General features: G+C 41.5%; 1 protein-coding gene across 1 annotated transcript in view; it reads right to left on the bottom strand.

Annotated features, from left to right (window-relative positions):
• Positions 1 to 1,998: 1,998 nt before the first annotated feature.
• Positions 1,999 to 25,741, bottom strand: part of LOC115108449 (neuroligin-1-like) — a 49,190-nt gene continuing 25,447 nt past the window's right edge. Inside the window, exons 2-4 of the mRNA XM_065008511.1 lie at positions 13,731 to 13,943; positions 8,761 to 9,550; positions 1,999 to 7,288 (exon numbers count right to left, since the gene is read on the bottom strand). Coding sequence (XP_064864583.1) covers positions 6,472 to 7,288; positions 8,761 to 9,550; positions 13,731 to 13,943 — 1,820 coding nt within the window. The 3' untranslated portion in view covers positions 1,999 to 6,471. The remainder of the gene's footprint in view (positions 7,289 to 8,760; positions 9,551 to 13,730; positions 13,944 to 25,741) is intronic.

Genomic DNA, 25,741 nt, shown 5'->3' with positions numbered 1-25,741 from the left:
GCTGCTGCTACTCTCTGTTTATCTTATATGCATAGTCACTTTAACTATACATTCATGTACATACTACCTCAATTGGCCCGACAAACCAGTGCTCCCGCACATTGGCTAACCGGGCTATCTGCATTGTGTCCCTCCACCCGCCAACCACTCTTTTTATGCTACTGCTACTCTCTGTTCATCATATATGCATAGTCACTTTAACCATACCTACATGTACATACTACCTCAATAAGCCCGACTAACCGGTGTCTGTATATAGCCTTGCTACTCTTATTTTTAAAAGTCTTTTTACTGTTGTTTTATTTATTTACTTTACTTTACTTTACACACACACACACACACCTTTTTTTGCACTATTGGTTAGAGACTGTAAGTAAGCATTTCACTGAATACACCTGTTGAATTCGGCGCACATGACAAATAAACTTTGATTTGATTTGAGCTTGTAGGTCTTTGCATGTAGCACATTGTATGCAATACCATACACCAGATAATGCAGACTACGGCTTTGTAATTTTTAGGGCCGGGCCGGGTGATATAGGGTATACCGGTATGGATCCACATACTGGTATGGAGTTTTACAATACAGTCTATAACAATATTTTGATATAGTGCTTAATAAATGAAAAGTTCTACAAATTGGACTATAACACTGTCAGTTTTGTCCTAGTTTGAGTTTAAAACAATCAGAATGGAGAAAGCCCATTAAAACCACTTAGAATGAATTTATTGGCATCCTAGAATCAAGCATTACTCATAAAACATATTCCGAAAAATAAAATACTGTCAAAAATGAAAAAGGTATTGTGTAATATTTTGGCCTTATCGCACAGCCCTAGTAATATTTGACCTCAACTATTTCAGTGTAAGATTCCGTAAGTAAAAAATAGGAAGACTCTTCATTTATACAGCGGTTATAGAACACAGGAGAACAACAGTCTGAACAAGTTAAAAAATAAGATACTACTTATTTATGATGTGAAAAATGCTCATGAAAGCCATGGATCTTCACACGCAAACTTAAGTCACTGAAGACAAACAGATGCCTTACATTATAAATAAAATGGGTTTGGAGGGAGGAGGCTGTTAACTTTATTTTGAAGTTTCCAAAGAGAACCAACCACCAATAATGCAAAGTACATTGTCTATTGACAGAGTCAGTTGCACAGGGTCACATAGAAGTGTATATTTAATGGTAGTGACTCCCTTGTATTCGAAAAAGGGGGGCATCATGATTGAAGTGTAGCTGATTTGCTGTTGAACCTCCATTTGTAACCAACAATTCAAACTTAAATGTGACACAAACTATTTCCCCACAGTCATTCAAATCTGGAACATACATAAGGATTGGTATAGGTCAACTCTTCGGTATGGTTTTCCCAACTCTCAGAGCATATTGCATTGCACTTTTTACAGGATATTCAATCTATTTCACAAAATATGCTGCTGTGCTATAGGTAGTACAATGTTCTGCAATGGTTTTATTTACAAAACATTGCTTAAGTACATAGGAATTATCTAATGTAATAAAAGGCTTGCAAGAAATGGCCCAGGGATGAGAAAGCAAATAGATCAAACAGTGCTGGTAAATGAAAGAATGGTTATCAGAGGCAATAGTGTTTGATGTTGTGAAATACTCCATAATGGGAAATGACAAACACTTATCAAACAGGATTTGAGCAGCTCTTTGACAGGAGCATCTGTGCCCTTGGTCAAAACCATGTGCGATAAACAACTCTCTGTTTGTTCCCCTCTCAGTCTCAAGGCAGATTCTCTTGCCTGCTAGCAAATGTCGAAGTCAGGCGGTGATATAATTAGTTATTAATCGCTGACAACAAGTAGAAATGTCACCATTTCCAAAGTGGACGAGAGTCTCTAATTATTTCCTATTACCATGAAAGGAAAATGCCAAATATGTTTGTGATTTGTACAGATAAGAGGAAAATATACCATTGACACCTCCATGACACACAGCCCCAACAGACCACAGAAAGCACAGCAGTGAAAATCAATTTAATTACTCATCTTTCATATCTGTCACTTTAAAACAACAACTGAAACAGTCAAAACCTGCAAAAAAATAAACCATTAGACATTGTTGATTGCTTTAAAAGGCCAATTAGTACATAAAGAGCTAAAATTAGTGAAAGCATGCAAATACTACTATAGAATATGACAGACTGTCCTCTATTCTGTTGAGCATGGGAATCAGAAAAGAAAATGTACACAAAAATGTTTTCCTATGATCAGGAAGTGTGAGAGTGACATTATTTCTGGTCTCAAACAGGGAAAATGATATAACTGTCCAGATTGTTTTAGAATGACAAATGGCTTTATTACATCTTTACAGATCACCACTATAGGTTGTATATGGATGACATTGAAGGTCTTGTGTTTTGGATTTGGCACCTTGTAAGATACCTTATAAAATGCAGCAGCTAAAATGATGGGATGCCATTATCACTTGTATTAGTAAGCTATAATAAAGCATTATTTACAGAAAAATTCACAGAAATGCCACCCACTTGTCATTTACAAATGCAACAAACATGGGTGTGGTTGGTAGCTGCGTTGTCTAAATTTGTTTAACATTGGTATTCTGTAGTATATGATTTTCAGGTTCTTAATAAATACCAGACAGAGGTATTTTTTACTTCATTCAAAGCAAAGGAGTTGACAATGTCAGATAAAAACAATAAGGTATATCCTTTTTCTAAAGTATTTATAAAATGAAATACTTTGATACTGAAGCCGACTGACGCTGACTGAGAAAATGTAAGGGAGGACACCTCTACCAGCAATGACATTTGCTCCTCTTTCAGTGTTCAACAATCAAATTTGAAGTTCATAAAATGTACAACAAGTAAGGAGGAGTGACAGGTGTACAGGATCGATGGAAATACAGTATGCCGGAAAAGAATGGCACTGTCTAAAGCCTTTGTACTTTTTCCTAGCAGGTAGCAACTGAGAAACCTTCCCCTGATACTTTTTATATTACATTATGGTTTGAGGGGATATTGTATCTGGGACTTCTGTTATTTGTAAAAGATGATACACGGTGTATACAAAACAAATTGTGACTCGCATTAGCTGAATGTCTGCGGTATAACCAATGTGAAAACAGTAAGTGTAGGTTTGGTGTGTACATTACCCTTCAGAAGAGTCATTTGTTTTTCCATATTGTTGGTTGTATTCATTTGGTTACTTAAGCCATGTAAAAGTCCACTGTCTGAGATGTTGTTTTCAGTCTAGGTCTAGGACACATGAAGTCCTATACAGCAAAGGAACCCAACAGTGTGTGACAGACCAACAGACAAGTGAGTGACTACAGGCTTGTTTGAAGTTCAGTTCAGTCAAGCATTCTTTAACTGTGAGTGTCTACTCTGCAATATAATCAAATCAGCCTATTGAACAAACATAACGGGGAAAAAAAGAGTTGCAGCAATGCTAATTCAGCTTATTAAAATCATTTATTGTGCTCCAGAAGAGTAATTACTATTTAACCAGAAAGAAAGACAAGTGACAAATAATCTACAATACAACTGCCATACCCACTCACATAGCGCCCTTTTCACAGACATTTTGAAAGAGCGATCACCCTTTGATAGATCTTCATAGATCTCAAAGATGTTGAGAAGCGTTTTATATAAAATGGCACTCGTTGCATTACATTCATTCACAATGCTTGACCCTCCTCTGTCCAGGACTGGGTAACACAGGTTAGGCATGAGCCACATGGTCACATTATAGCTTCAGGTACCCCCCGCCCCTCTTTCTCTTACCTTCTAGAAGTCCTGCATGAAAATTTGGAAAAGCTCTCCTTCACCACTGGCTCATACAATTTTAACACCACTCTGAGGGAGCATGATGGAGAGAGAGTACAGTGAGCAGCAACTATCCATATTCAAACCTAATTGAAAATGGGGGGTGTACAGAGTGAGCTGTTATGGGAGGGAAGGAGGATGGGAGAGGAGAGTAGTACAGGTTGGCTCATTTCTAACTCTGTTTACAATCCAGGGAGGGGGAGTGGGGGCTGGCTTATGCGTGCTAAAGTAAGTGCTTCTTTAGCATTCTCCTCACCTGCTAACTCTCCAATGTTACTTGATCATTTATCCGTAGTGCAATTACATGTTTAATTCGCAATTACATGTTTAACTGTCATTTCTCCAGCCTTGTTAAGAGGTCACAGCACTGTAATACAGACTGGTGAAACTGCTTGGGTGTTAGTTTTGGGACACGTGAAGGTTTTGTTATAATTTATGTTCACCTCCCCCCAAAAAGCTACACCTTGTCTACAGCTCATTGTTTGGAAGTGTATGTTTTTACTTTGAATGACTGTAGAGCGCCAGTAAGTAAAGGAGGTGGAGCGAATGTCCAGGCTTTTATTACACAGGAAAATGGGAGTGATATAATGTTTCTTACTATTTTATGTCTTACTTATGAGTCTTCTCTTACTAATGTATTTGTCGTCTCCACTCTCTGCTTGAGTACAGTAGGCCTTTTGTCTGTTTAGAGAGAACTATTTTCCCCTCAGCGGCTTCCTCCTCTAAGCTATTCACTCTGGTTTGTATTTGTATGACACATTATTACTCCACTTGCCTGCGCTAGCTGGTAGAGGGAAGTTGCACTCTAGCACTGCGAGGGCAGGAACACTCACTGGGGCTAGCTGGACAGTGATGGTAACATGCCGACAGGCATGTACAATGTGACACCAAGGCATGTGTAAACCATGCTAAAGAAAAAGGAGAACTAAAAGTCCAGAAACTCTGATATGATACAGTACAGCATCTTCAGTAGAAAATAAAAAAACAGGCAAATGGCATTTCACTCTGTGAGAGACGAGGGTGATAGCAAACCGGTTCTACTGCAGTGAGCAAGAATCTGACTGATCACTGTTCCCTGCCTGAGAGAGGTGTACCATGGGAGTTCCTGAATCTCTCTCTCTTTCTCTTTCTCTCTCTTTGTTGAGTTGCAGGGACGACAGGATGAGAGGAACCCCTAATCAACCATGTCAGCGGAGGGCCTCCTCGCTTCAATTACACATTTATATGCATTAATCTTTAAACAGCGCTACGGAACATACTCTATGAAAGGATAATAGGAGGAAAGAAAATCTATGCAGCCAAGAGGTTCTACTATTTCCTAGTCTTCACCTTCCCTTCTTCATAGCCCTGGGCACGCTTTGTGCTCAGGAATCATTCATACGAACCCCCCCAAAAAAATCAACAGTGCAGGTAATTACTTTTCTACATTAAAGTGGTCTTGAACTAGTCAAGAGTGGTGATAAGAAACCCAATATGTATAATAGCAAAGAACATTGATCCAAACTAAAAGAGTACAATGAAAGGTCCCTCCATTGGGATCCCAAACAGCGAGTGATTCACCACTATCAAAAAGTTGTACCAACACAAATTGTACAAAACTAGTCCTTATACCCATGTTCATTCAAGCTATTGTGTATGTACTGTAGTTACCATAAGCCAACCCTCCCCTGCTGTCCCCAATTATGACCCATGACCTTCACCCATGTGACCATTCCCAAAGTCCTATGGATTTGTAAGCTAATCAGTAGTGTTCCTTCAAACCAATCCAATGGGGATGAAAAGTATTCTTAATTATGACTTAATCAGCAGAACAGCCATCAAGCAGATAAATTGTCATGCGCGTCGTGCTAAAAATATCCAGTATCCTTTGTCCTCCAGCTCTCGGTATAGACAGCACTTGTGTGATGAAGCTGTATCTGCCAGAAAGCCAGTGGATCCCCCTTTTTTTGTTCTGCTGGCAGATTTGCGGTATTGACGCCCAAGAAGGACTTAAACAGCATTGGTGCTTTGTGTACATATCTAGATATGTAAATAGGTTCTATACAATAAAACTGTTCCCCAAAAATAAATTGGTGAAAAGAATCCAAGACATTTAAAAAATGTCTACATTGTGCATATTCTTTAAGAGTTTTCCCCCTCTCTCTAGATAGTTTTTGTCATATCTTACACTGCCTCTACTTGTAGAGTAACACATGCCTAAATTGGTTAAGCGGCATCTCATCGGCTCCAGAAAGAGTAATCTACAGTTTGATGCCTCAGGAAAACAATATGTTTTCTTTCATTTACAAAGCGGCCCTGCTACTCCTCTGAGGCTCCACTGAGGTTTCTCTCTTTTCCATGATAACAGGATCAAGCAATCGTATATAAAATTCCGAAGGCGATATCTATAGCTGGAAAAGTTGACCTTGTTTTGTTGCAATACCAGAAATAAAAATTATCCTTCTCTTTATTCATTTTTTCATTTGAAATATTTTTGTACTTTTAATCATATCTTCTTTTATATAAAATGACATTTTTCTCCTGTCCCAGCAACATTCCTATATTCCTTTCATATATTCACAGGAGTAGAAGTTATTCCACATCCGTTTGATTCAGGCTGGGTGTGAGCTCTGGCGTGTGCTGTGTGTGTCAGCGTCCGTCCGTCCGGCTATACCCTGGTGGTGGAGTGTGAGTGTGGGTGAGGCAGGGTGTTGTTCTGTCCACTACTGGGGAAGGTGTTGAAGTTGTGCAAGGACTGGCGGCCCTGCATGGTGTTGGGGATCATGGTGATCGTGTTTGGGGCCATGAGGGGGATGTCGTCAGGAGAGCGTCGCATGGCTAGCGTGTAGTCTGGCGGGCAGGCAGTTCTCAGAACCACCTTGTGTGGGTGCATGGCGTCACACTCGTGGTCCAGATCCGTGTGCTTCATCTGCAGGGACATGATCTCCTCCTCCTGCGTGTGCGCCAGGTCGTTGGTCGTGTTGCGCTGGGGGCTGCAGCGCCGGTGAACGTCGTGCCGCCGCTTGTCCTTCTTGTAGTAGAGCGCCGCAAAGGCCAGGATGTTGAGGAAGAGCAGCGAGGCGCCCACGGCAATGGTGACGCTCAGCTCTGTGGAGTAGTCCCTCTGGTCCACCAGGAAGGGCTGGTTCTGACTGTCCTGGGTCTCGGTGGGGAAGGGAGTGGGGTTAGGCCTCTTGGTGTTGACAGGGATCTTCTTTGGTGTCCTCGGGGTGACCTCTGGTGGGGGGACCTTGGTAGTGGTGGAGATGATCTGGGTGACCTCGTTCAGGCTGTGGAGGTGGGGCACCAGCTCCAGCCACAGGTTAACCTTGTTGGCTCGGTAGTGCTCCTTGACTCGGGGTTTCAGGCCGATGTGGAGGTACAGCTGGTCCTTCTGGTTGTAGCGCGTCCACGCCACCTCCTCGAAGCGGTTAGGCTTGGTGTGAATGAACTTGGTATCCTGGGGGACTGGCTGGTTGGGGTCACTGCAAGAGAAAGGGGGAACTTAGTATGAGTAAAGCATCACTACACAGCATGAGGAATGGAGGCTACTTCCAGCAGAACGAGCACCATTGCCTGGGAATGGCATATAGAGCCATCATAAACTGGCTAAATGCAATGTGGAAGCATAAATTCCACATGTGCCCTGTGTTAAATGTTAATTTACTGTTATATACAGTACCAGACAAAAGTTTGGACACACCTACTTATTCAAGTGTTTTTCTTTATTTTTACTATTTTCTACATTGTAGAATTATAATGAAGACATCACTATGAAATAACACATATGGAATCATGTAGTAACCAAACAAAAAAGTGTTAAACAAATCAAAATATATTTCATATTTGAGATTCTTAAAGGTTGCCTTGATGACAGCTTTGCCCACTCTTGGCATTCTCTCAACCAGCTTCCTCTGGAATGCTTTTCCAACCGTTTTGAATGAGGGCCCACATATGCTGAGCATGTCACACCCTGATCTGTTTCACCTATCTTTATGCTTGTCTCCACCCCTTCCAGGTGTCGCCCACCTTCTTCATTATCCCCAGTGTATTTTACCTCCGTTTGTCTGTTGCCAGTTAGTCTTGTCAAGCTTACCAGCATGTTTTTCCGTGCTCCTGTTTTCCTAGTTCTCCTGGTTCTGACCCGTTCTGCCTGCCCTGACCTTGAGCCTGTCTGCCACCACTGTACCTTTCGGACTCTGATCCGGTTTATTAACTTCTGCCTGTCCCCGACCTGCCCATTGCCTGCCCCTTGTATTAAAAAAAAATATCAGAGACTCGAACCATCTGCCTACCCTGTCTGCATCTCGCCCTGTGTCGTTATAGTACGAACTGGCCATTACTGACCCAGCAGACTCGGACCGGCTCCACAACGCTGTCTCCTTGCAGGGAGCCACCATTGAAAAACAGGAGGCCTTAGACATTTAGATTTGTTTAACACGTTTTTGGTTGCTACATGATTCCATATGTGTTATTTCATAGTTTTGATGTCTTCACTATTACTCTACAATGTAGAAAAGAGTAAAAATAAATAAAAACCCTTGAATGAGTAGGTGTGTCCAAACTTTTGACTGGTACAGTATGTAGATCAATAGTATCCCGATGGTCCCGTTGGGCTCTTTGACTGCAGAGGGGAAAAGCCATTGTCCCCCATTATGTTCCAAAAAAACAATTATTTCCATGACTACAGTACATGCTTAAAGGAAATGCAAAATAGGATTCAAATGTTTTCCTTTCGAGAATTGCACTCTCATGGAAACTGTCATTGTCATTAATTAACAGCATTAACAGAATATTGGATGAGACAATGACATTGATATTCTGTCCAAGCTTTAAAAACATAAAAAAGAACACAACCAAAATGGTACTAAATTCATGAACTATAGAAATGTGTAAGTATGACACGCATGCACGCATATACACAACATTTTAAAATAGGTCTCAGTATTGCACGTACCCAGTTTTGGCAAAATTAGTCCAGTAGGTCATCACCACAGCACTGAGCATGATGTCATTCTTGGAGAAGTTACAGGGGAACAGCTCTGTGGGGCCAATCATGGGCAGGCCAAACACATAGGGGATCTCGTCACCGTGGGAAGCGTCTGCCCAGGGGGGCACCTGGTCTGTCTGGCAGTGGTGGTAGAAGGCATAGAAGTACGTTGGCGACCCAAAGCTGGAGTGGAGGTCTGCTGTGGCCACAGCCGGAGCCACCCATTGGTGATCCGTGAACAGGGCTAGTAGGGTCTTCCTTCTGGTCTCTGGGTTATGTCTATCAGCCCAGTCCGTGTACATGAATTTTATGGTCTCCCGCAGAATATCCTTTCCCTCTGGGTAACCGTACAGGTCGTCCACGAAGCTGGACACGGCGTAGTCAAAATCATTGGCCTGGACGCCGTTCTCGTTGTCTACGATAAGCTCCACAAACTTCAGGCCCTCGCCCTGGTTGACGCCCAGCATGATGTCATAGTTGAGGAACTCGCCCTGCTCCATGAGGATCTGAGGGTCGTCTGGGATGACGTCACCGTCAATAACAGGCCCGAAGGCGATGTGGTACCGTGCAGGCTGGATGTCCTGATCCACCAGCTCCTTGTAGTGCTTCTTTTGTAGACACTCCACCAGGTCCACCGTGTCTTTCAGGTTGCAGCCCACTTTCTTGGCCAACATGCGAGCATACTTAGCAGGCTGGAAGCTGACGGCCCAGCTGGACAACGCAGTTCCACTCTGTGCTATAGCTCTCTGGAAAAGTCCTGCAGAGAGACAAGATAGAAGCCCACCAGAGTGAGAAAACGCCTCATAGAATCACAATGCATTACACACATGACATGCATCTACCACTGAAACTATGTCATGACTTAACACATCTAAACGTAGTGTGATGTGTATTCACACTTACATCAAAATGTGCCCTTGAACAGTATATCATTTTCATAATTTCACTGATAAACAGCCTACTTTTACTATAACAGTTGAATACCTTTTTATATTGATTACTTTGATATTAATGCAGCTATTACATTTGCTGGCAATAGAGAACTCTCCTCAAAACCTTAAACATGTAAAAGTCCATTTGTCTGGATTAGTTTATTGTGCCATTCCTGGGAGAGCAGAGGGAAACATTTATCCATTGCCTTGACAGACATCTGCATCGTTAGCAGTGATTAGGGCTTTACAAACAGACAGACTTGCTATTTCAGAGTTTGTTTGCCAAGGTTTGAAGACAAACATGTTACGCCATTTTACACAGGAATTATCATGATATTACATACTCATACTATACTGTATACTAGTGCTTTTATAATGAACTATCCATGTACCTTGTCATAAAACATTTTCTGTATCCTTTTCTCACACAGGGTGCACAGTGCTCATTAAAACTGTCTGTCATAATATATGATGTGATCAAACACACGTGACACACACCACATAAGCTAGGTACTGTAGGAAGACACCATGTAGAGTGGGATGATAAAGAATGAGATGGAGAAAGAGAGAGAGGTAAAAAGTGGTAACTAGTCTGTGTTACCATGACAGCCCATGGACTCAGTTTTGATGATAAGTTTTTTATAAACAAGAAATCACATGTATTTTCATGTAAACATGTATTTTTATCATTCTAATAAGTTAACGAAAACTTGGTTTAACCATCACATTTTCAAACATGTTGATATGAAATCTTTCGATCTAACCCACAAATGTACATTCAGAAGAAGACGGAAATTAAGATTCAGATTACGGTGCAATGTGATTCCTTAAGGTGATTGAGCTTGTGTAACACTGTAACTCCCATCAGCTACAGTGTACGTGGTTGCCATGGCACCGTAAGGTCACCTAGGCAGAAAGCTCCTGTACATTTAGTAAATATTTGTATAATTAATACATTTTTGGCATTTTTCCCTGCAAACTTTTTGTTTTATGAATGAACAATTAATATAGCTAAATAATATCATCAGAATCGACCACCGCATTTCTCAACTGAAGCTGGCATGTCATTTCTTTGTTTGGCTAGCCATCTAATGTAATCTGGCTAGCTGGCAATTGTTTTGATTCGAATGCCAGCCATCAAACACTTTGAAAAGAAGGTTGATGACATCCGCTCCTCATTCACTCAGCCTATTGAGTACACTTGTCCCACTCACACAGAACAACCCTATGCCTTGACCTCTTCTCCCCTCTCTCTCCAGATGAAATCATGCGACTAGTGAGGTCCAGCCGCCAGACAATCTGCCCGCTCAACCCCCATCTCCTTCTCCAGACCTTCTCCCATTCCTCACTTCCCTTATCAACTCATCTCTGACCACTTTCTGCGTCCCCTCTGACTTCAAAATAGCCTGAGTCGCTCCCCTCCTCAAGAAACCAACAATTGACATGTCAAAAACTATAGACCTGTATACCTTCTTTCTTTTCTTTTCAAAACACTTGAGGGTGCTGTCTCCGACCAACTCTCTTGCTATCTCTCTCAGAACTATCTTCTTGACCCTAACCAGTCAGGCTTCAAGATTGGTCACTCAACCGAGACTGTTCTTCTCTGTGTCACGGAAGCTCTCTGCACTGCCAAAACTGACTCTCTCTCCTCTGTTCTCATCCTCCTAGATCTATCTGCTGCCTTTGACACTGTGAAAAATCAGATCCTCCTCTCCATCCTCTCAAGGCTGGGCATCTCAGGCTCTACCAGGTGACATGGAGAGGATCTGTGTCTGCACCACATACTCTCACTACTGGTGTCCCCCAGAGCTCGTTTCTAGGCACACTCGGCTCCATCATATATATCCTCACATGGTCTCTCCTATCATTGCTGTGAGGATGACACAACTACTTTTCTCCTTCTCCCCTTCTGACACCCAGGTGGTGACACGCATCTCTGCATACCTGGCAGATATCTCAGCTTGGATGTCGGCCCACCACCTCAAGTTCAACAAGATTCTTCCTTCTGGGGAAGGCCTGCCCGCTCCAAGACCTCTCCATTACAGTTGACAACTCCACGGTGTCCCCCTCCCAGAGTGCAAATAACCTTGGCGTGACCCTGGACTGTTAACACCCTGTCGTTCTCTGCAAACATCAAAGCAGTGACTCGCTCCTGCAGGTTCAAGCTTTACAACATCAATAGAGGCGCAGGTCCTAATCCAGACACTTGTCATCTCCCATCTGGACTACTGCAACTCACTGTTGGCTGGGCTCCCCGCTTGTGTCATCAAACCCCTGCAACTTATCCAGAACGGTGCAGCCTGGTGTTCAACCTTCCCAAGTTCTCCCATGTCACCACGCTCCTCCGCACACTCCACTAGCTTCCAGTTGAAGCTCTCATCCACTACAAGACCATGGTACTTGCATATGGAGCAGGTGCACCTCCCTACCTTCAGGCTTTGCTCAAACCCTACACCCCAACCCGAGTTCTCCATTCTGCCACCTCTGGTCTCTTGGCCCTTCCACCCCTAAGAGAGGGCAGCTCCCACTCAGCCCAGTCCAAGCTGTCCTCTGTCCTGGCACCTAAATGGTGGAATCAGCGTCTCCCTGAAGCTAGGACAGCAGAGTCCCTGCCCATCTTCCTAAAACATCTGAAACACTACCTCTTCAAAGAGTATCTTAATCCCACAACCCAACACCTCACCGCACTTGACTCTCCCTGCCACTTGAAATCCCCCTCTTACTAGCTCTGACTGATTATAGCGACCTTATTGAGGAAAAAATGTACTTACTATGACTGTGATATGTGGTTGTCCCACCTAGCCATCTTAAGATGAGTGCACTGTAAGTTGCTCTGGATAAGAGTGTCTGCTAAATAACTCAAATGTAAATGTAAAATGTGTGTCAGGAGGTTGAGGATGAAGAGAAGCCCGAAAGCAAGACGGCAGAGGTATGCAGTGATGAGGATCCTGAGGAGTACTAAGTTACAAGGCTACTCTTTAATTATCATTGAAATGTGGTGTGCTTTCTGGCGCCACGTGACTTAGCTTCACCCAAGTGGGTGCTTCATTTTGGTAGTAGTGAAGCCTAGCTACACCTGCTACAGAGTCCATGAACTGGAGAAGCCAAACTGACAGCAAGGACGGCGAGACACCTTGATGACACCGTGCTGCCTGCCCCCGAACTTGCTGCAGAGATCATCTTTGCTTGCTCTCCCCCTTTGACCACCTCCCTCCGATGATCACTCAAGCCATGAACTTTCTAAACGTCTCATGACCTTCCATCAATTATGTTGTGGTTGTCGTTTTCTAAATTGCTTGTATTTTTTGTGTTGTTTTAAAGCACTTTGAGATCATTTATGTAATGAATAGCTCTATAAATTCTTATAATTATTATTATGTGTATCTCAATATACACTTTGGCAATTGTTACAAATTTGTAGGAGCAGAGCCCTCAGAGACCCTGTGGTGATGGCTCAGAGGAAATCATAGGAAAGGATTATATATCACTGTGCTGTCAAATCTTGTTCGATGTAAAAGTGTTGTCATTCACCTGCATTGGCAGCAGTGACTAGGATTTGTCGTACTGCGTCTGAATGGTGTTTCATACTGTGGTATGAATATTAATACTTTGTGGAATTAATCTCTGAAGACAATAAGATTAGAGGAAGCAATACACTGACATGGTAACATTTACTGGGGCTCCCTTGGGAATGTGGATTAGGAGATGAGAGAGTGATACAATCAAAATAAAATGGGGCTGTGTCTGGTATTCTGGTATGGAATACCATCAGATTCTACAGTATACATGGTCACTGCTTTAGTCAACTTTAACCTTCTCCCTGGGTTAGTAAACATTCAAGAGTTTTACACAATATAAGGTCCAGTGGCAAGTCAAATCACATAATCAACAGCACCCTTATACAGCCATTCCAGAACAAAATACCCACATCAACTCAAATCACACAGTAATGAAGGTGGCATGCGACACCAAAAATGTTCAAAAGTTGCAACCTCTGCATTATACCTTTGGTTGAATTGCTCCAACGGTTACCTTCAGAATAATGGGACAGGGTCAGGAGGTTAACACAGGAGGCGCCAGCCCCTGATCCAAAAACAGTTATTCGTAAAGGGTCACCACCAAAGAAAGCAATATTCTCGCTAGTCCAGCGCAGAGCTTGGATCAAATCAAGGAGTCCGTAGTTTCCCTTGGAAGCTTGGTCCCCAGTGCTTAAGAAACCTGGAAGACAGAGAGAACAAAACAGAGAACAGATCAACAAACTGGGCTGTCTTGGAGGTATGAACACAGAGCTACCAAGTATTTTTTACAACTAACCCAAGATAGACCACAGCCTGTCATTTCCAATGGGAGCAAATTAATCATAGTGGGTAGAACAAGCAAGGAGGTGGGCAGAGCAAAGTATGAGCTAGCGAGAGCCTACTGGGGTGTTCTAGCATTTATTTGCATATTTCTATTAGGGAACGCCTACTCTGTGAAGTGTGTGTTTGCAATAACTACATTTTCCCTTGCACTCCTTCTAAACAATGCAGTTTTTTTTTTACTTTGGCAAATGGGAAAGTCTACAAAACTTTGCCCACTCTATTCATAACAGATTCTAGTTTTGGAAACAGAAAACTGTATTGAGATCAAATGTTTAATCGATGAGAAAATTTGCAGAATATTTGCCAAATCCATCTCGCTCCATCTTCTCCCACTGCCGGCCACTGGGCTTCCTCTCACCACCATATGTGAGCCGTTTCAGGAATCTAGGCGTATGTCGCACATCACTACTTCACAAGAGAGACATTCTATTTTTAGCTAATTCAGGTGGTGGGTCACACATATTTGGTGAGTGGAAACACCAACCGGATGCTTTACATTTACACATCTGGTGTATCATTGTTCTATCTGTTGTGCTATGGTTCATTCCTATGCAAACACTGATTATATCGTTGCATATTTTACAGAAGTTTATAATGTAGTCAAAACTTAGGATGAAACTCCATTTAAAGTTAATGAGAGAGAGAACTAAATTGTATATGTATTTTTAAGGTATTTCATAGTGTTTGATGATTGAACATCTTATTGAGTCTACCTGGAAATGATTCACAACAGACTCATTACGCACAGCACAGTTTTACATGCAAAACCAACAAGCTTGTGAATTTAATACTCTTCGCAATAAAACAGGAGTTATTACTCCAAAGAGTCGACTTAGTGGACGCTTCACTAAGTATAATTTTGGAAATCCAAATTTGAGGTAGACAGATTTAATCCATACTAGAGGTCGACCGATTATGATTTTTCCACGCCAATACCGATTATTGGAGGACCAAAAAAATCTGATACCGATTAATCAGACGATTTTTATATACATATTTGTAATAATGACAATTATAACAATATTGAGTGAACAATGAACACTTTGATTTTAACTTAATATATATACATAAATAAATAATGAAACATGTCCAATTTGGTTTAAATAATGCAAAAACACAGTGTTGGAGAAGAAAGTAAAAGTGCAATATCTGCCATATAAAAAAAGCTAACGTTTAAGTTCCTTGCTCAGAACATGAGAACATATGAAAGCTGGTGGTTACTTTTAACATGAGTCTTCAATATTCCCACTTAAGAAGTTTTAGGTTGTAGTTATTATAGGACTATTTCTCTCTATACCATTTGTATTTCATAGACCTTTGACTATTGGATGTTCTTATAGGCACTATAGTATTGCCATCCTAATCTCGGGAGTTGATAGGCTTGAAGTCATAAACAGCGCTGTGCTTCAAGCATTGCGAAGAGCTGCTGGAAAGTGCTGTTTGAATGAATGCTTACGAGCCTGCTGCTGCCACCACCGCTCAGTCAGACTGCTCTATCAAATATCAAATCATAGACTTAATTATAATATAACAAACACACAGAAATACGAGCCTTGGGTCATTAATTTGTTGAAATCCGAAACTATCATTTCGAAAACAAAATGTTTATTCTTTCAGGGAAATACGGAACCGTTCCGTATTTTATGGAACGGGTGGCAACCCTAAGTCTAAATATTGCTCTTACATTGCACAACCTTCAATGTTATGTCATAATTATGTATAATTCTGGCAAATAAATTTGGTCTTTGTTAGGAAGAAATGGTCTTCACGCAGTTCGCAATGAGTCAGGCGATCCAAACTGCTGCATATACCCTGACTCTGCTTACACTGAAAGCAAGAGAAGTGACACAGTTTCAGACACTGCATTGATTATATGCAACGCAGGACAAGCTAGTTAAACTAGTAATATCATCAACCATGTGTAGGTAACTAGTGATTATGTAATGATTAATTGTTTTTTAAAAGATAAGTTTAATGCTAGCAAGCAACTTTCCATGGCTCCTTTCTGCCTGCACTCGCGTAACAGGTGGTCAGCCTGCCATATAATTGGCCATAATCAGCGTTCAAAAATGCAGATTACCGATTGTTATGAAAACTTGAAATCGGCCCTAATTAATCGGCCATTCCGATTATTCGGTCGACCTCTAATCCGTACCACATGAAAAATACACTATGGATAAAATAATTCAATGTAGTCTCAGCTTCAGGGCTGCAAACGGAAAATCTTTAAGGATGTAATTGGGAGTCTTACCATGTCATATAAGCCTACAGCATTAAGTATGAACGTATGTTACCATAGAAACACATTGAAGTTGTAGAAAATCATCAAAGCATTCCAAACATATTGTGATTTATATTTCTGAAGACATTGCTAATTAGTTACATGATGTATCATATATGATGCTCTAGCTTACTAAAGAATTCAGAGAATGGCTTGCTGTCACATCAAGATCGCACACTATTTTCCCGACACTGTTATAGTAAAGACGTTATGTATGCTATATGAATGCAAGATTTGGTTCTGGGTGCCAAGATTAGTATCAAAAGAAACACATAAGCCTAATACCAGTTAGTAACTTCTAGATACGTACGGTGTATGGCTTCAACAAGTCCTCTGAGTGTTGTGATGGCAGCAAGGCCCGGATCAAGTATAGGGAGAATCATATTTTATCTGCTTCTCATTCTGGGCCTACCCCACATGGTTCTGTCCAATTAGGGACTTGTAACACTGAAGATCAATGTGTACCCATATATAAAAGATGAGATCTGTGAAATATATCTGATTAAGTCCATGCATCCCAAAAGAGCAACAGTGACGCCATTTAATGGCAGTCCCTATTCCCTTGCTCTCTGTTTTCCATGCTAAAAGGTCCATTACCTGGGAAATCACCCTGGGAGTGCTTTCCCCTCTAACCCTGAGACATATTTCCTTTTATGGCTCATTTTCAATTCACAACTTTCTCATCAAGGTTTATTTTGCTTACCATCGCCTATAGAGCTATGCAGAGTCGATATAGGTTGTTAGGAGAAAATTACCAAATAGACCAATTCAACAGACACACAAAGTATCAAAATGCGATCTCTGGCTCAGAACCTTTTGCTCCTGCAAAATGCACATCTGAAGCATTGAGACCTGCAGTCAGGCAGACTTCTTAATGAACTTTTTCCAATCCATTCAAAGCCTAATCTCCTGGAAGCAACAACAATCTACAAGAGCATGTTTCATTTATTCAATTTAGCTGGGCTGGGATGGGGGGTGAATCAAAAAGGCATGGCTTGAAAATGAATAGCAATCAAACGGTGGTTCTGACCACTGCTGGGGCCTGCCGGTGAATCAGACTAAACAGACCTGTGTCTACATACACCTACATGCTCAGTGTCAACAGGGAACATAACACACTCAATGAAAAAGCGCAAGGCCCCCAGTTAAGTGAACAGTACAGAGTTGTGAATGAAGCTGACTGACACCAGCTCAATTCAGGCATATGGTGTACATAGTCTAAGATCAAGGAGCAAGCTGTGTCTAGAGATACTTACTGGGGTAGAAACATACAGCGACAGCACAGCTAAAGCAGATCACTGCTTAAATAAGATAGTGGGCTAAAGCAGCGATATCATATCTTCTCCTTGGTGAAATCACAAAGAAGTACGTGCCATGGAACATTTTGCAAGGTGAGGTGAACACAAGTCATTTTGAAGCAATGGTACAGTGAAGGGTTGAGGAGTGATACAGATGGATTTGTGTCTATGTTGCTCTTTGGTCTAACATTGATTGAAAGACCTAAAGCGGACTTTGGGAATTGTGCTTTGTGAATGAATAAGCTAAGGTAAACAGATCAGAGAGAGGGAGTCTCAATGCAATGCTCCATGTTTGTAACTCTGGGGAGGAAATTGCTCTACAATTTGCATAATGTTGAATGGTGTTTGTCATTTAAAGTACAAAACATTTTTACAAACATGGAGTATAGGATTCAGTGCCATGCCATCCCTCTTTGTTTGCTATATGGTGTATTTTCCTTTACTAGATGGGATATGTCACAATGTGTCTGGGGCCGACTTAAGTCTTATTATCACAACCCAACCAAGAGAAAAGGCAGATGGAAAAATGGTTTACTTGAAATGCCGCTTTCTGCACAGATACATTTTTCACAGTTATGCTCTATAGCTTCTAATCCTCTCCCCTGTCTTATGAATGCCAAATAAGAGCAAATAAATAATTCCATTGGTGTCACACAAAAGACCACTTAACATGTATTACATTCACAACCAATGGCAGAGAGTACCAAAAACTACTGGGAAAGAGCCATAACCAGAAGCAAAGTCATGTGAAAAGAAAATAACAGTTCACGGGTCCATCTCGTGGTAAGGTGTGTTTGCCTTCCCTCTAATTGCCATATCTAGAGTTTGTGTAAAATACTAGAGGCTTTTATTATGGAACCTACAGGATTATGACAAAGCCATGTCAGACCAAACAAACATTCTGATTGAGGAAAGAGACCTCTACCCATCTAAGGACACATTGCACACCTCAATAAAAGATTGGCAGAAAGGCGTGGGTCTAAGTGTCATATACTTTAATCATTGCCTCTTGGAACACAAGCAAAAAGCAAAGATGTTGAATTGATCTACATTTCAGATGGATAGTCTCAGGGAAAGAAAAGGCATAGATGAGGGTGAGAGAAAAAAGCAAAATAGGATCCCTGTTTGAGACATTATTTCCCAGTCCTTTCGCATGTGCTTGGAATGATATATTCTGATGTTTGGCACTCTTGGCATTACTAAAAGAAACATTGCCCAAATGTGTTGGTGCTGTATTTCCTCATTCAACCTCTTTTTCACACAATGCCTGGGAAAAAAATCAACCCCTCGGAAACATTTGCTACAGAATATTTACAGTGCTAGAGCAGCAACACATTCATATCTGCACTCTCCATACGCTAGTACTGGCATGGAGGCAAACAAGGAGCACACTGATAAAACACAATGCATTCTTTACTTTAAAAATGAACACAGGGGTTAATTGGAATTCAGTAGGTGGTGGAATTCGTCACCAAATTGTTTCCTTTTCCATTATGATGGTTTTTGATTACCAGTTATCTATTCACTTCCCTAATCTTGAAGGAGATTCTCTACTTTTGAAGACAGATGAGATTATAGTGCCTCGTGTGGTTGGTGGTTGAACTACGCTGCAATATCCCCAGTATCTATACAAAGGAATCCCCCCGTACCCCCTCCTCGTACCCCCTTCTCTCCCTCAGCCCTTTCCAGCTCCCCAGGTACCTGGCCAGTGTGACTGCTGGCTATTACACAGAGGTTAACAACAGCAAGCCTTCTCATTATCTTGCTGAGATGTGACTTGATAGTCCTATTTATGACTTAAATTCCTTGAAATTAATGAATGTAAGACCAAAACTGCTGCCCCAGGCGGAATACACAGACACCATAATTCCAATCTCCTCAATGCGCATTAAAAAGAGAGAAAACAACAACAGAATTCCAACACTGCAATTTCCCTCAAAATACTTTCACACAATTGTTTTATCTTCTTATTTTTCCTTTTTTTTCTCTCTGAATGCTCGTTGGGAAGATAGTGGGGCTAGTGTTTAACTGAATGGATTTTAAAAAAAATAACATAAAGGGTTTGATTTTCACTGGCATAATGGATTCAGTCTGTGGATATAGTGTATTAGCATATGAAAAAAGCCATTCCAAATGCAGTCCAAACACAGGCAACAGTAGAGTTACCTTTCTAGGGAAAATGAGAGCGATGAAAGTGAAATGTACATTTCAATAATGGGGACGATAACATAGCACCTACTGTACAGTCAAGATGCTGCATTATTCTGCATACATTAGCCATGTCAGATTTTTATCATACTAACATCCCTGTCATATCCCATTTCAGTAGACAGTGTGCGTGAAATTAACTTGGGCGAAACCTACGGTTTGCTAATGTGAATGAACACACCACAGAACTCCATACTGAGGCTTTGCTGTATATCGCTCCAAAAGCTTCATATTTCAATAAATGTACAGTATCTGGAAATAAACAGCTAGACAGGTTCAGATGTTTGAAGAAAATGTATTCCACGTAGTCAGCCAGGTATACAGCCAGGTATACATGTATTCATATTCAGTATATGTGTGTAAGGTTGCGGTTGGTGGAGTTTGGGTTTGGGTGGATCAGCAATACTCTAATTATATTCAGTCCCAGTTGAGGTACACAGGGGAGAGGGGAGACTAATGAAAGCTAATGTAAACACTTGCACTGCGCTTATTCCACTTGGCTAACTTTGTTTAATGGATACACAGGATCCACCGGAACGGAAAACAGAAAACAGAGGCGCTTGGGTAATCCTGCATAGACTTTAGTTGTACAGAATCAATGTGCTCTTCTACCTTAGACAAGGATCAACTGAGGGACTAATGGACTAATGCAACAATGGATCAATATTTCACTCTATCAGTCTAGTTTTTCACAACAAACAGAATCAATGGGTAGGTATTTCATACAGTATATTCTGGGCTTTGTGAAAATGTTTACAGAAAGCTCAGTTACTGTAATACACTGCAGCAGGCTATAATGTACCTCTACGCAGCGCAAGATACAATATATATACAAAAGTATGTGGACACCCCTTCAAATGAGCAACATCAGCACAAGAACTGTTCGTCGGGAGCTTCATGAAATGGGTTTCCATGGCCGAACAACCGCACACACACAAGAATAAGATCACCATGCACAATGCCAAGTGTCGGCTGGAGTGGTGTAAAGCTCACCGCCATTGGACTCTGGAGCAGTGGAAACGTGTTCTCTGGAGTGATGAATCACGCGTCACCATCTGGCAATCCAACGGACGAATCTGGGTTTGGCACATGCCAGGAGAACGCTACCTGCCCCAATGCATATAGTGCCAACTGTAAAGTTTGATGTTGCTGTTTTTCATGGTTCGGGTTAGGCCCCTTAGTTCCAATGAAGGAAAATCTTAATGCTACAGCATACAATGATATTCTAGACAATTCTGTGCTCCCAACTTTGTGTCAACAGTTTGGGGAAGGCCCTTTTCAGTTTCAGCATGACAATACCCCCTTGCACAAAGTGATGTCCATACAGAAATTGTTTGTCGAGATCGGTGTGGAAGAACTTGACTGGCCTGCACATAGCCCTGACCTTAACCCCATCAAACACCTTTGGGATTAATTGGAATGCTGACTACGAGCCAGGCCTAGTCGCCCAACATCAGTGCCCGACCTCACTAATGCTGTTGTGGCTAAATGGAAGCAAGTCCCTGCAACAATGTTCCAACATCTAGCGGAAAGCCTTTCCAGAAGAGTGGAGGCTGTTATAGCAGAAAAGGAGGGACCAACTCCATATTAATGCCCAGGATTTTGGAATGACATGTTCGACGTGCAGGTGTCCACATACACTATTTTACCAAAAGTATCTTTCAATTACTGTACATAGTTGATGGTAAATCAACCCCCTTCTCACCCCCCCCCCCTTGAAAGATTTAGATGCACTATTGTAAAGTGGCTGTTCCACTGGATGTCTTAAGGTGAACGCACCAATTTGTAAGTCGCTCTGGATAAGAGCGTCTGCTAAATGACTTAAATGTAAATGTAAATGCTGTATGTTTCTCCTGCGAGAGAGGACATTTTTCAATTGGCAATATTAAATCTGACATCCATTTACAATGTACCTTCAGCTAAAGGATAGAAAACACCCATGCTGTATTAACATGGCAATTTCTCTCTCCCGTGTTAGTCTCTAGCGCAAGTTAAATTACTCTGTCAGCATCACATGAAATAATGTACGAATGTCTTGGTATGCATAAACACGTGTTCATTTGTGTTCAGCCCTCTCCAATCCTTAAACAAATCCCTCACCAAGGCCATCGACTCAGTCTTGTTACTGAGTGTTTCGAGCTGCTGAACTGAATCCATGGGATGGTAAGTAGTGCAGTGTGTTAGCCAGCTAGGGCCCATCATTCTGGGCTGAATACAGCACAGCAGCGTTGATGAGAGATGTAATGACAGCTTTGCTTTTGAACAGTGTGTGATTAAGCTGTTTCACAGGCCACGGAGGCATTGTTTATTTTGCCTATAATTAGTAGGTCTAGACATGGCTAGAGAGTGGAAATAAAATATGCCCCATTTTATAGGGCATTAAAGGGAAGTTTTCATGTTTTAAAGCTGTTCCAATTTCTGGTGTATTGTTATAGCTCCTGCTGCAGTTATTATAGGAGAAGTGATGTCATCAGGGAGAGAAAATGTGTTTGTTATGCAACTCATTGTGACTTGTGACTCAGCTAAACCCCAAGCTTACCAATGAATAGACATTGCCGGGAGGTCTCGCTTTGTACTCAGTTTTAGTATACCATTTGTGACTTGTTTCAGGAACCTAGGCATATGTCGTGCGTCAATACTACAGGAGAGGCATTTGACCATTCATTTTTTTAAATGAAAATGCGTTTTTTGGCCTTCTGGGACATGTGAACTTTCATGTGCTTTAATAACAAACTTGTATGTAATCTGTAAATACTAATAAAACAGTTAAATTACGAGGCTAGTTGGTTTAGCCACGGAAAAAGTAAGGCACCTTCCCGCTAGCCATGATTGGCTAAGACAATAGATGGGCTGGACATGCTGAGAGATGAGTTCGGATTGGTCTGCCATGTAGCACACTTCTATCTATAATATGATGCGCTGCTCACAAGGCTATTTTGAAATACATCACGAAGAACTGTTGCTTAGGTGTTGCTAATGTGCTCCACTTTCTGGGGGACAGAGTTTTGAAATCAATGGAATGTCTGGTAGAAGTAGAGTATGATAGCTAAAGAGATGGAGAATATTCTGGCGTTTGATTTCAAATAATGCAAAAAGAAAACACACAAAATAAGGCTGTTGTAATAAAACACCTGTCTCCGGATTACATATTTAAACTAAGGGCAACCGTGGCATCCATGACAGAGAGGGAGAAGCGTTTATCAACGTATATGGGTAAGAGAGTCTAGCTAGTTACATTTTCAGATATTATACGTTTTTAATTTTGTCAGAAAGTAATTTTCATTGCAAGTTAAAGTGTACTTTTAGCTAGCTAGCAAATGTTAGCTGGCTAGCTAGCTTGCCAGCTAACATTAAGTGTATGATCTGTGTAGTAATATTATTCGTATCTCAGAGCCATTTGCAATGCTAATTATAGCCTAATGTTAGCTAGCTAGCTAGCATTGAACCTAGATAGTTGGTTAGCTTTAGCTACCAGCAGATTCATGCAGGGTAGTAATGTTATGAGTTTGGATCATGTTTAATTGTTTATCTAGCTAGCTAGCTACAGACTCCACTATGCAAGTAACCATTTCACTGTACCGTTTACACCTTCTGTATCTTGTACATGTGGCAAATACACTTTGAGTGTGCGTTTACCAGAGTAGGTAATGTGAAGAACAATATGATCTGCACCAAATTCAAATTAGGATATAAAGTAACGTTAGGTCAACAAGAGAGTGTCCAAGTTCTACAATTCTCAGGTAGAATGCCCTGCTTTTATTTTGTCACACTCAAAACCGTAAGCTATTCACTTATAAAGAATTATCTTGTTGTTAGTTTATTTTCTTGTAATAACGAATACATATTAGCTCAATTTAAGACGTTTCAAGCTATATGATATGGTCATTATTTGAACTGGCTAGCTAGCTAACATTAAGTGTGGCAGGTGTGACACATCAAGAAGCTGATTAAATAGCATGATCATTACACAAGTATACCTTGTGCTGGGGACAATAAAAAGCAACTCTAAAATGTGTAGTTTTGTCACACAACACAACACCAAGTTTAAGGGAGTGTGCAATTGGCATGCTGACTACAGGAATGTCCACCAGAGTGGTTGCCAGAGAATTGAATGTTAATTTCTATACCATAAGCTGCCTCCAACGTGGCAGTGGGGTTATGGTATGGGCAGGCATAAGCTATGGACAACGGACACAATTGCATTTTATCGATGGCTATTTGAATGCACAGAGATAACGTGACAAGATCCTGAGGCCAATTGTCATGCCATTCATCCACTGCCATCATCTCATGTGTCCATGGTCCCATGTTGCAAGGATCTGTACACAATTCCTGGAAGCTGAAAATGTCCCAGTTCTTCCATGGCCTGCATACTCACCAGACATGTCACCCATTGAGCATGTTTGGGATGCTCTGGATCGACATGTATAACAGCATGTTCCAGTTCCTACCAATATCCAGCAACTTCGCACAGCCATTGAAGAGGAGTGGGACAACATTCACAGGCCACAATCAACAGACTGATCAACTCTATGTGAAGTAGATGTCACGCTACATGAGGCAAATGATAGTCACACACCAGATACTGACTGGTTTTCTGATCCCTACCTCTTTTTAAGGTATCTGCATCTGCAGATTGTGGTTTAATTTATTTATTTCAACTGGCTGATTTTCATTATATGAACTATATCTCAGTAAAACCTATGAAATTGTTGCATGTTGCGTTTATATTTTTGTTCAATGTAGATTACATTTCTATGGGAAATAAAGACCTCCATGAGCAATGAGAAAAAGCTGGGTTGAAACCGTCCCCAAACAAGGACAAAACGTCCATTCCATAGCATTGTCAAAGTGACAGTTCCTGAAAATGGCATTCATTTAAAGCCCAAAGACAAACCTGATACATACAGTATGAGGGTCTGCAGATTCCTCTGCCATCAGAATGGGGGGATGCATATTTGTAGATGCATATTTGTGGAAGTACTAGTGCACAGAGTGGGTAGAACATACATGCATCCCTGAGACTGGATCCCTGCTCTCTTTGAAATGTGCGTCTCAGCAGAGCCACAGATTGAGCCTGATCTGAATTGTTAACCAGCTCCCTTTCTTAGGAGAACAACAACATTTGCATACAGATAACAGGTCTCCACTGACTAACACACAGAGGCGAAAGAGGAAGGAGGGAGGAAGGGAAGGAGGGAGGGAGAGATGGAGAGTGGGAGGGGAAAGAGAGTGAGAGAGAGAGAAAAGAGAGAGAAAAGAGAGTGGGAGGTGGTTGGAAGGAAGGCGAGAGAGAGTATGAGGGGAGAATACAAAACTCTGCATAATATGTGAAGTTTTCATTAGCATAAGGAAGCCAGCCATATACATTTTTCTGGGTCCACAAGTTCACACTGAAACTTATTCCAAGGTCTCTGTAAAATGTAAGCAGACTAGTGGTGGTTAAGATGGTGGTCGACAAGTGGAAAGAGAACAGAAGGGATGCTGACCTGGAAACAGATCTTAAGTCAACAGAGGACAGGCTGATATTAGAGACGTCACATGGGTAATGATCCCAGGGCTGTCTGGGCATCACAGACATCACAGTGTATGTCCCAGAGGAGAGCACAGAGTCACTCCAGAACCCTGGGACTGCATGGGAGGAACCTGCAAGCTGCAGGCAAGGTCTTCCTAATGAGCCAAGGCAGAGAAATGATGTTGTGGAGCCCGCTCCCTCCAGTCATAACAGCACAGCTGACAATGTCACCAGAACTCTACAGCAACAATGAGAGGCCTCGGAATCAGACTATATTGAGGTTGGTGGGTTGGACTATTAAGGAATTTATTGCAGAGATTTGTTTGAAAGGTTATTTTGGATTTACATTCAAT

This window comes from Oncorhynchus nerka, linkage group LG24, assembly GCF_034236695.1.
Source record: "Oncorhynchus nerka isolate Pitt River linkage group LG24, Oner_Uvic_2.0, whole genome shotgun sequence".
Lineage (NCBI taxonomy): Eukaryota > Metazoa > Chordata > Actinopteri > Salmoniformes > Salmonidae > Oncorhynchus > Oncorhynchus nerka.
This window is presented reverse-complemented; position numbering and strand designations above follow the sequence as displayed.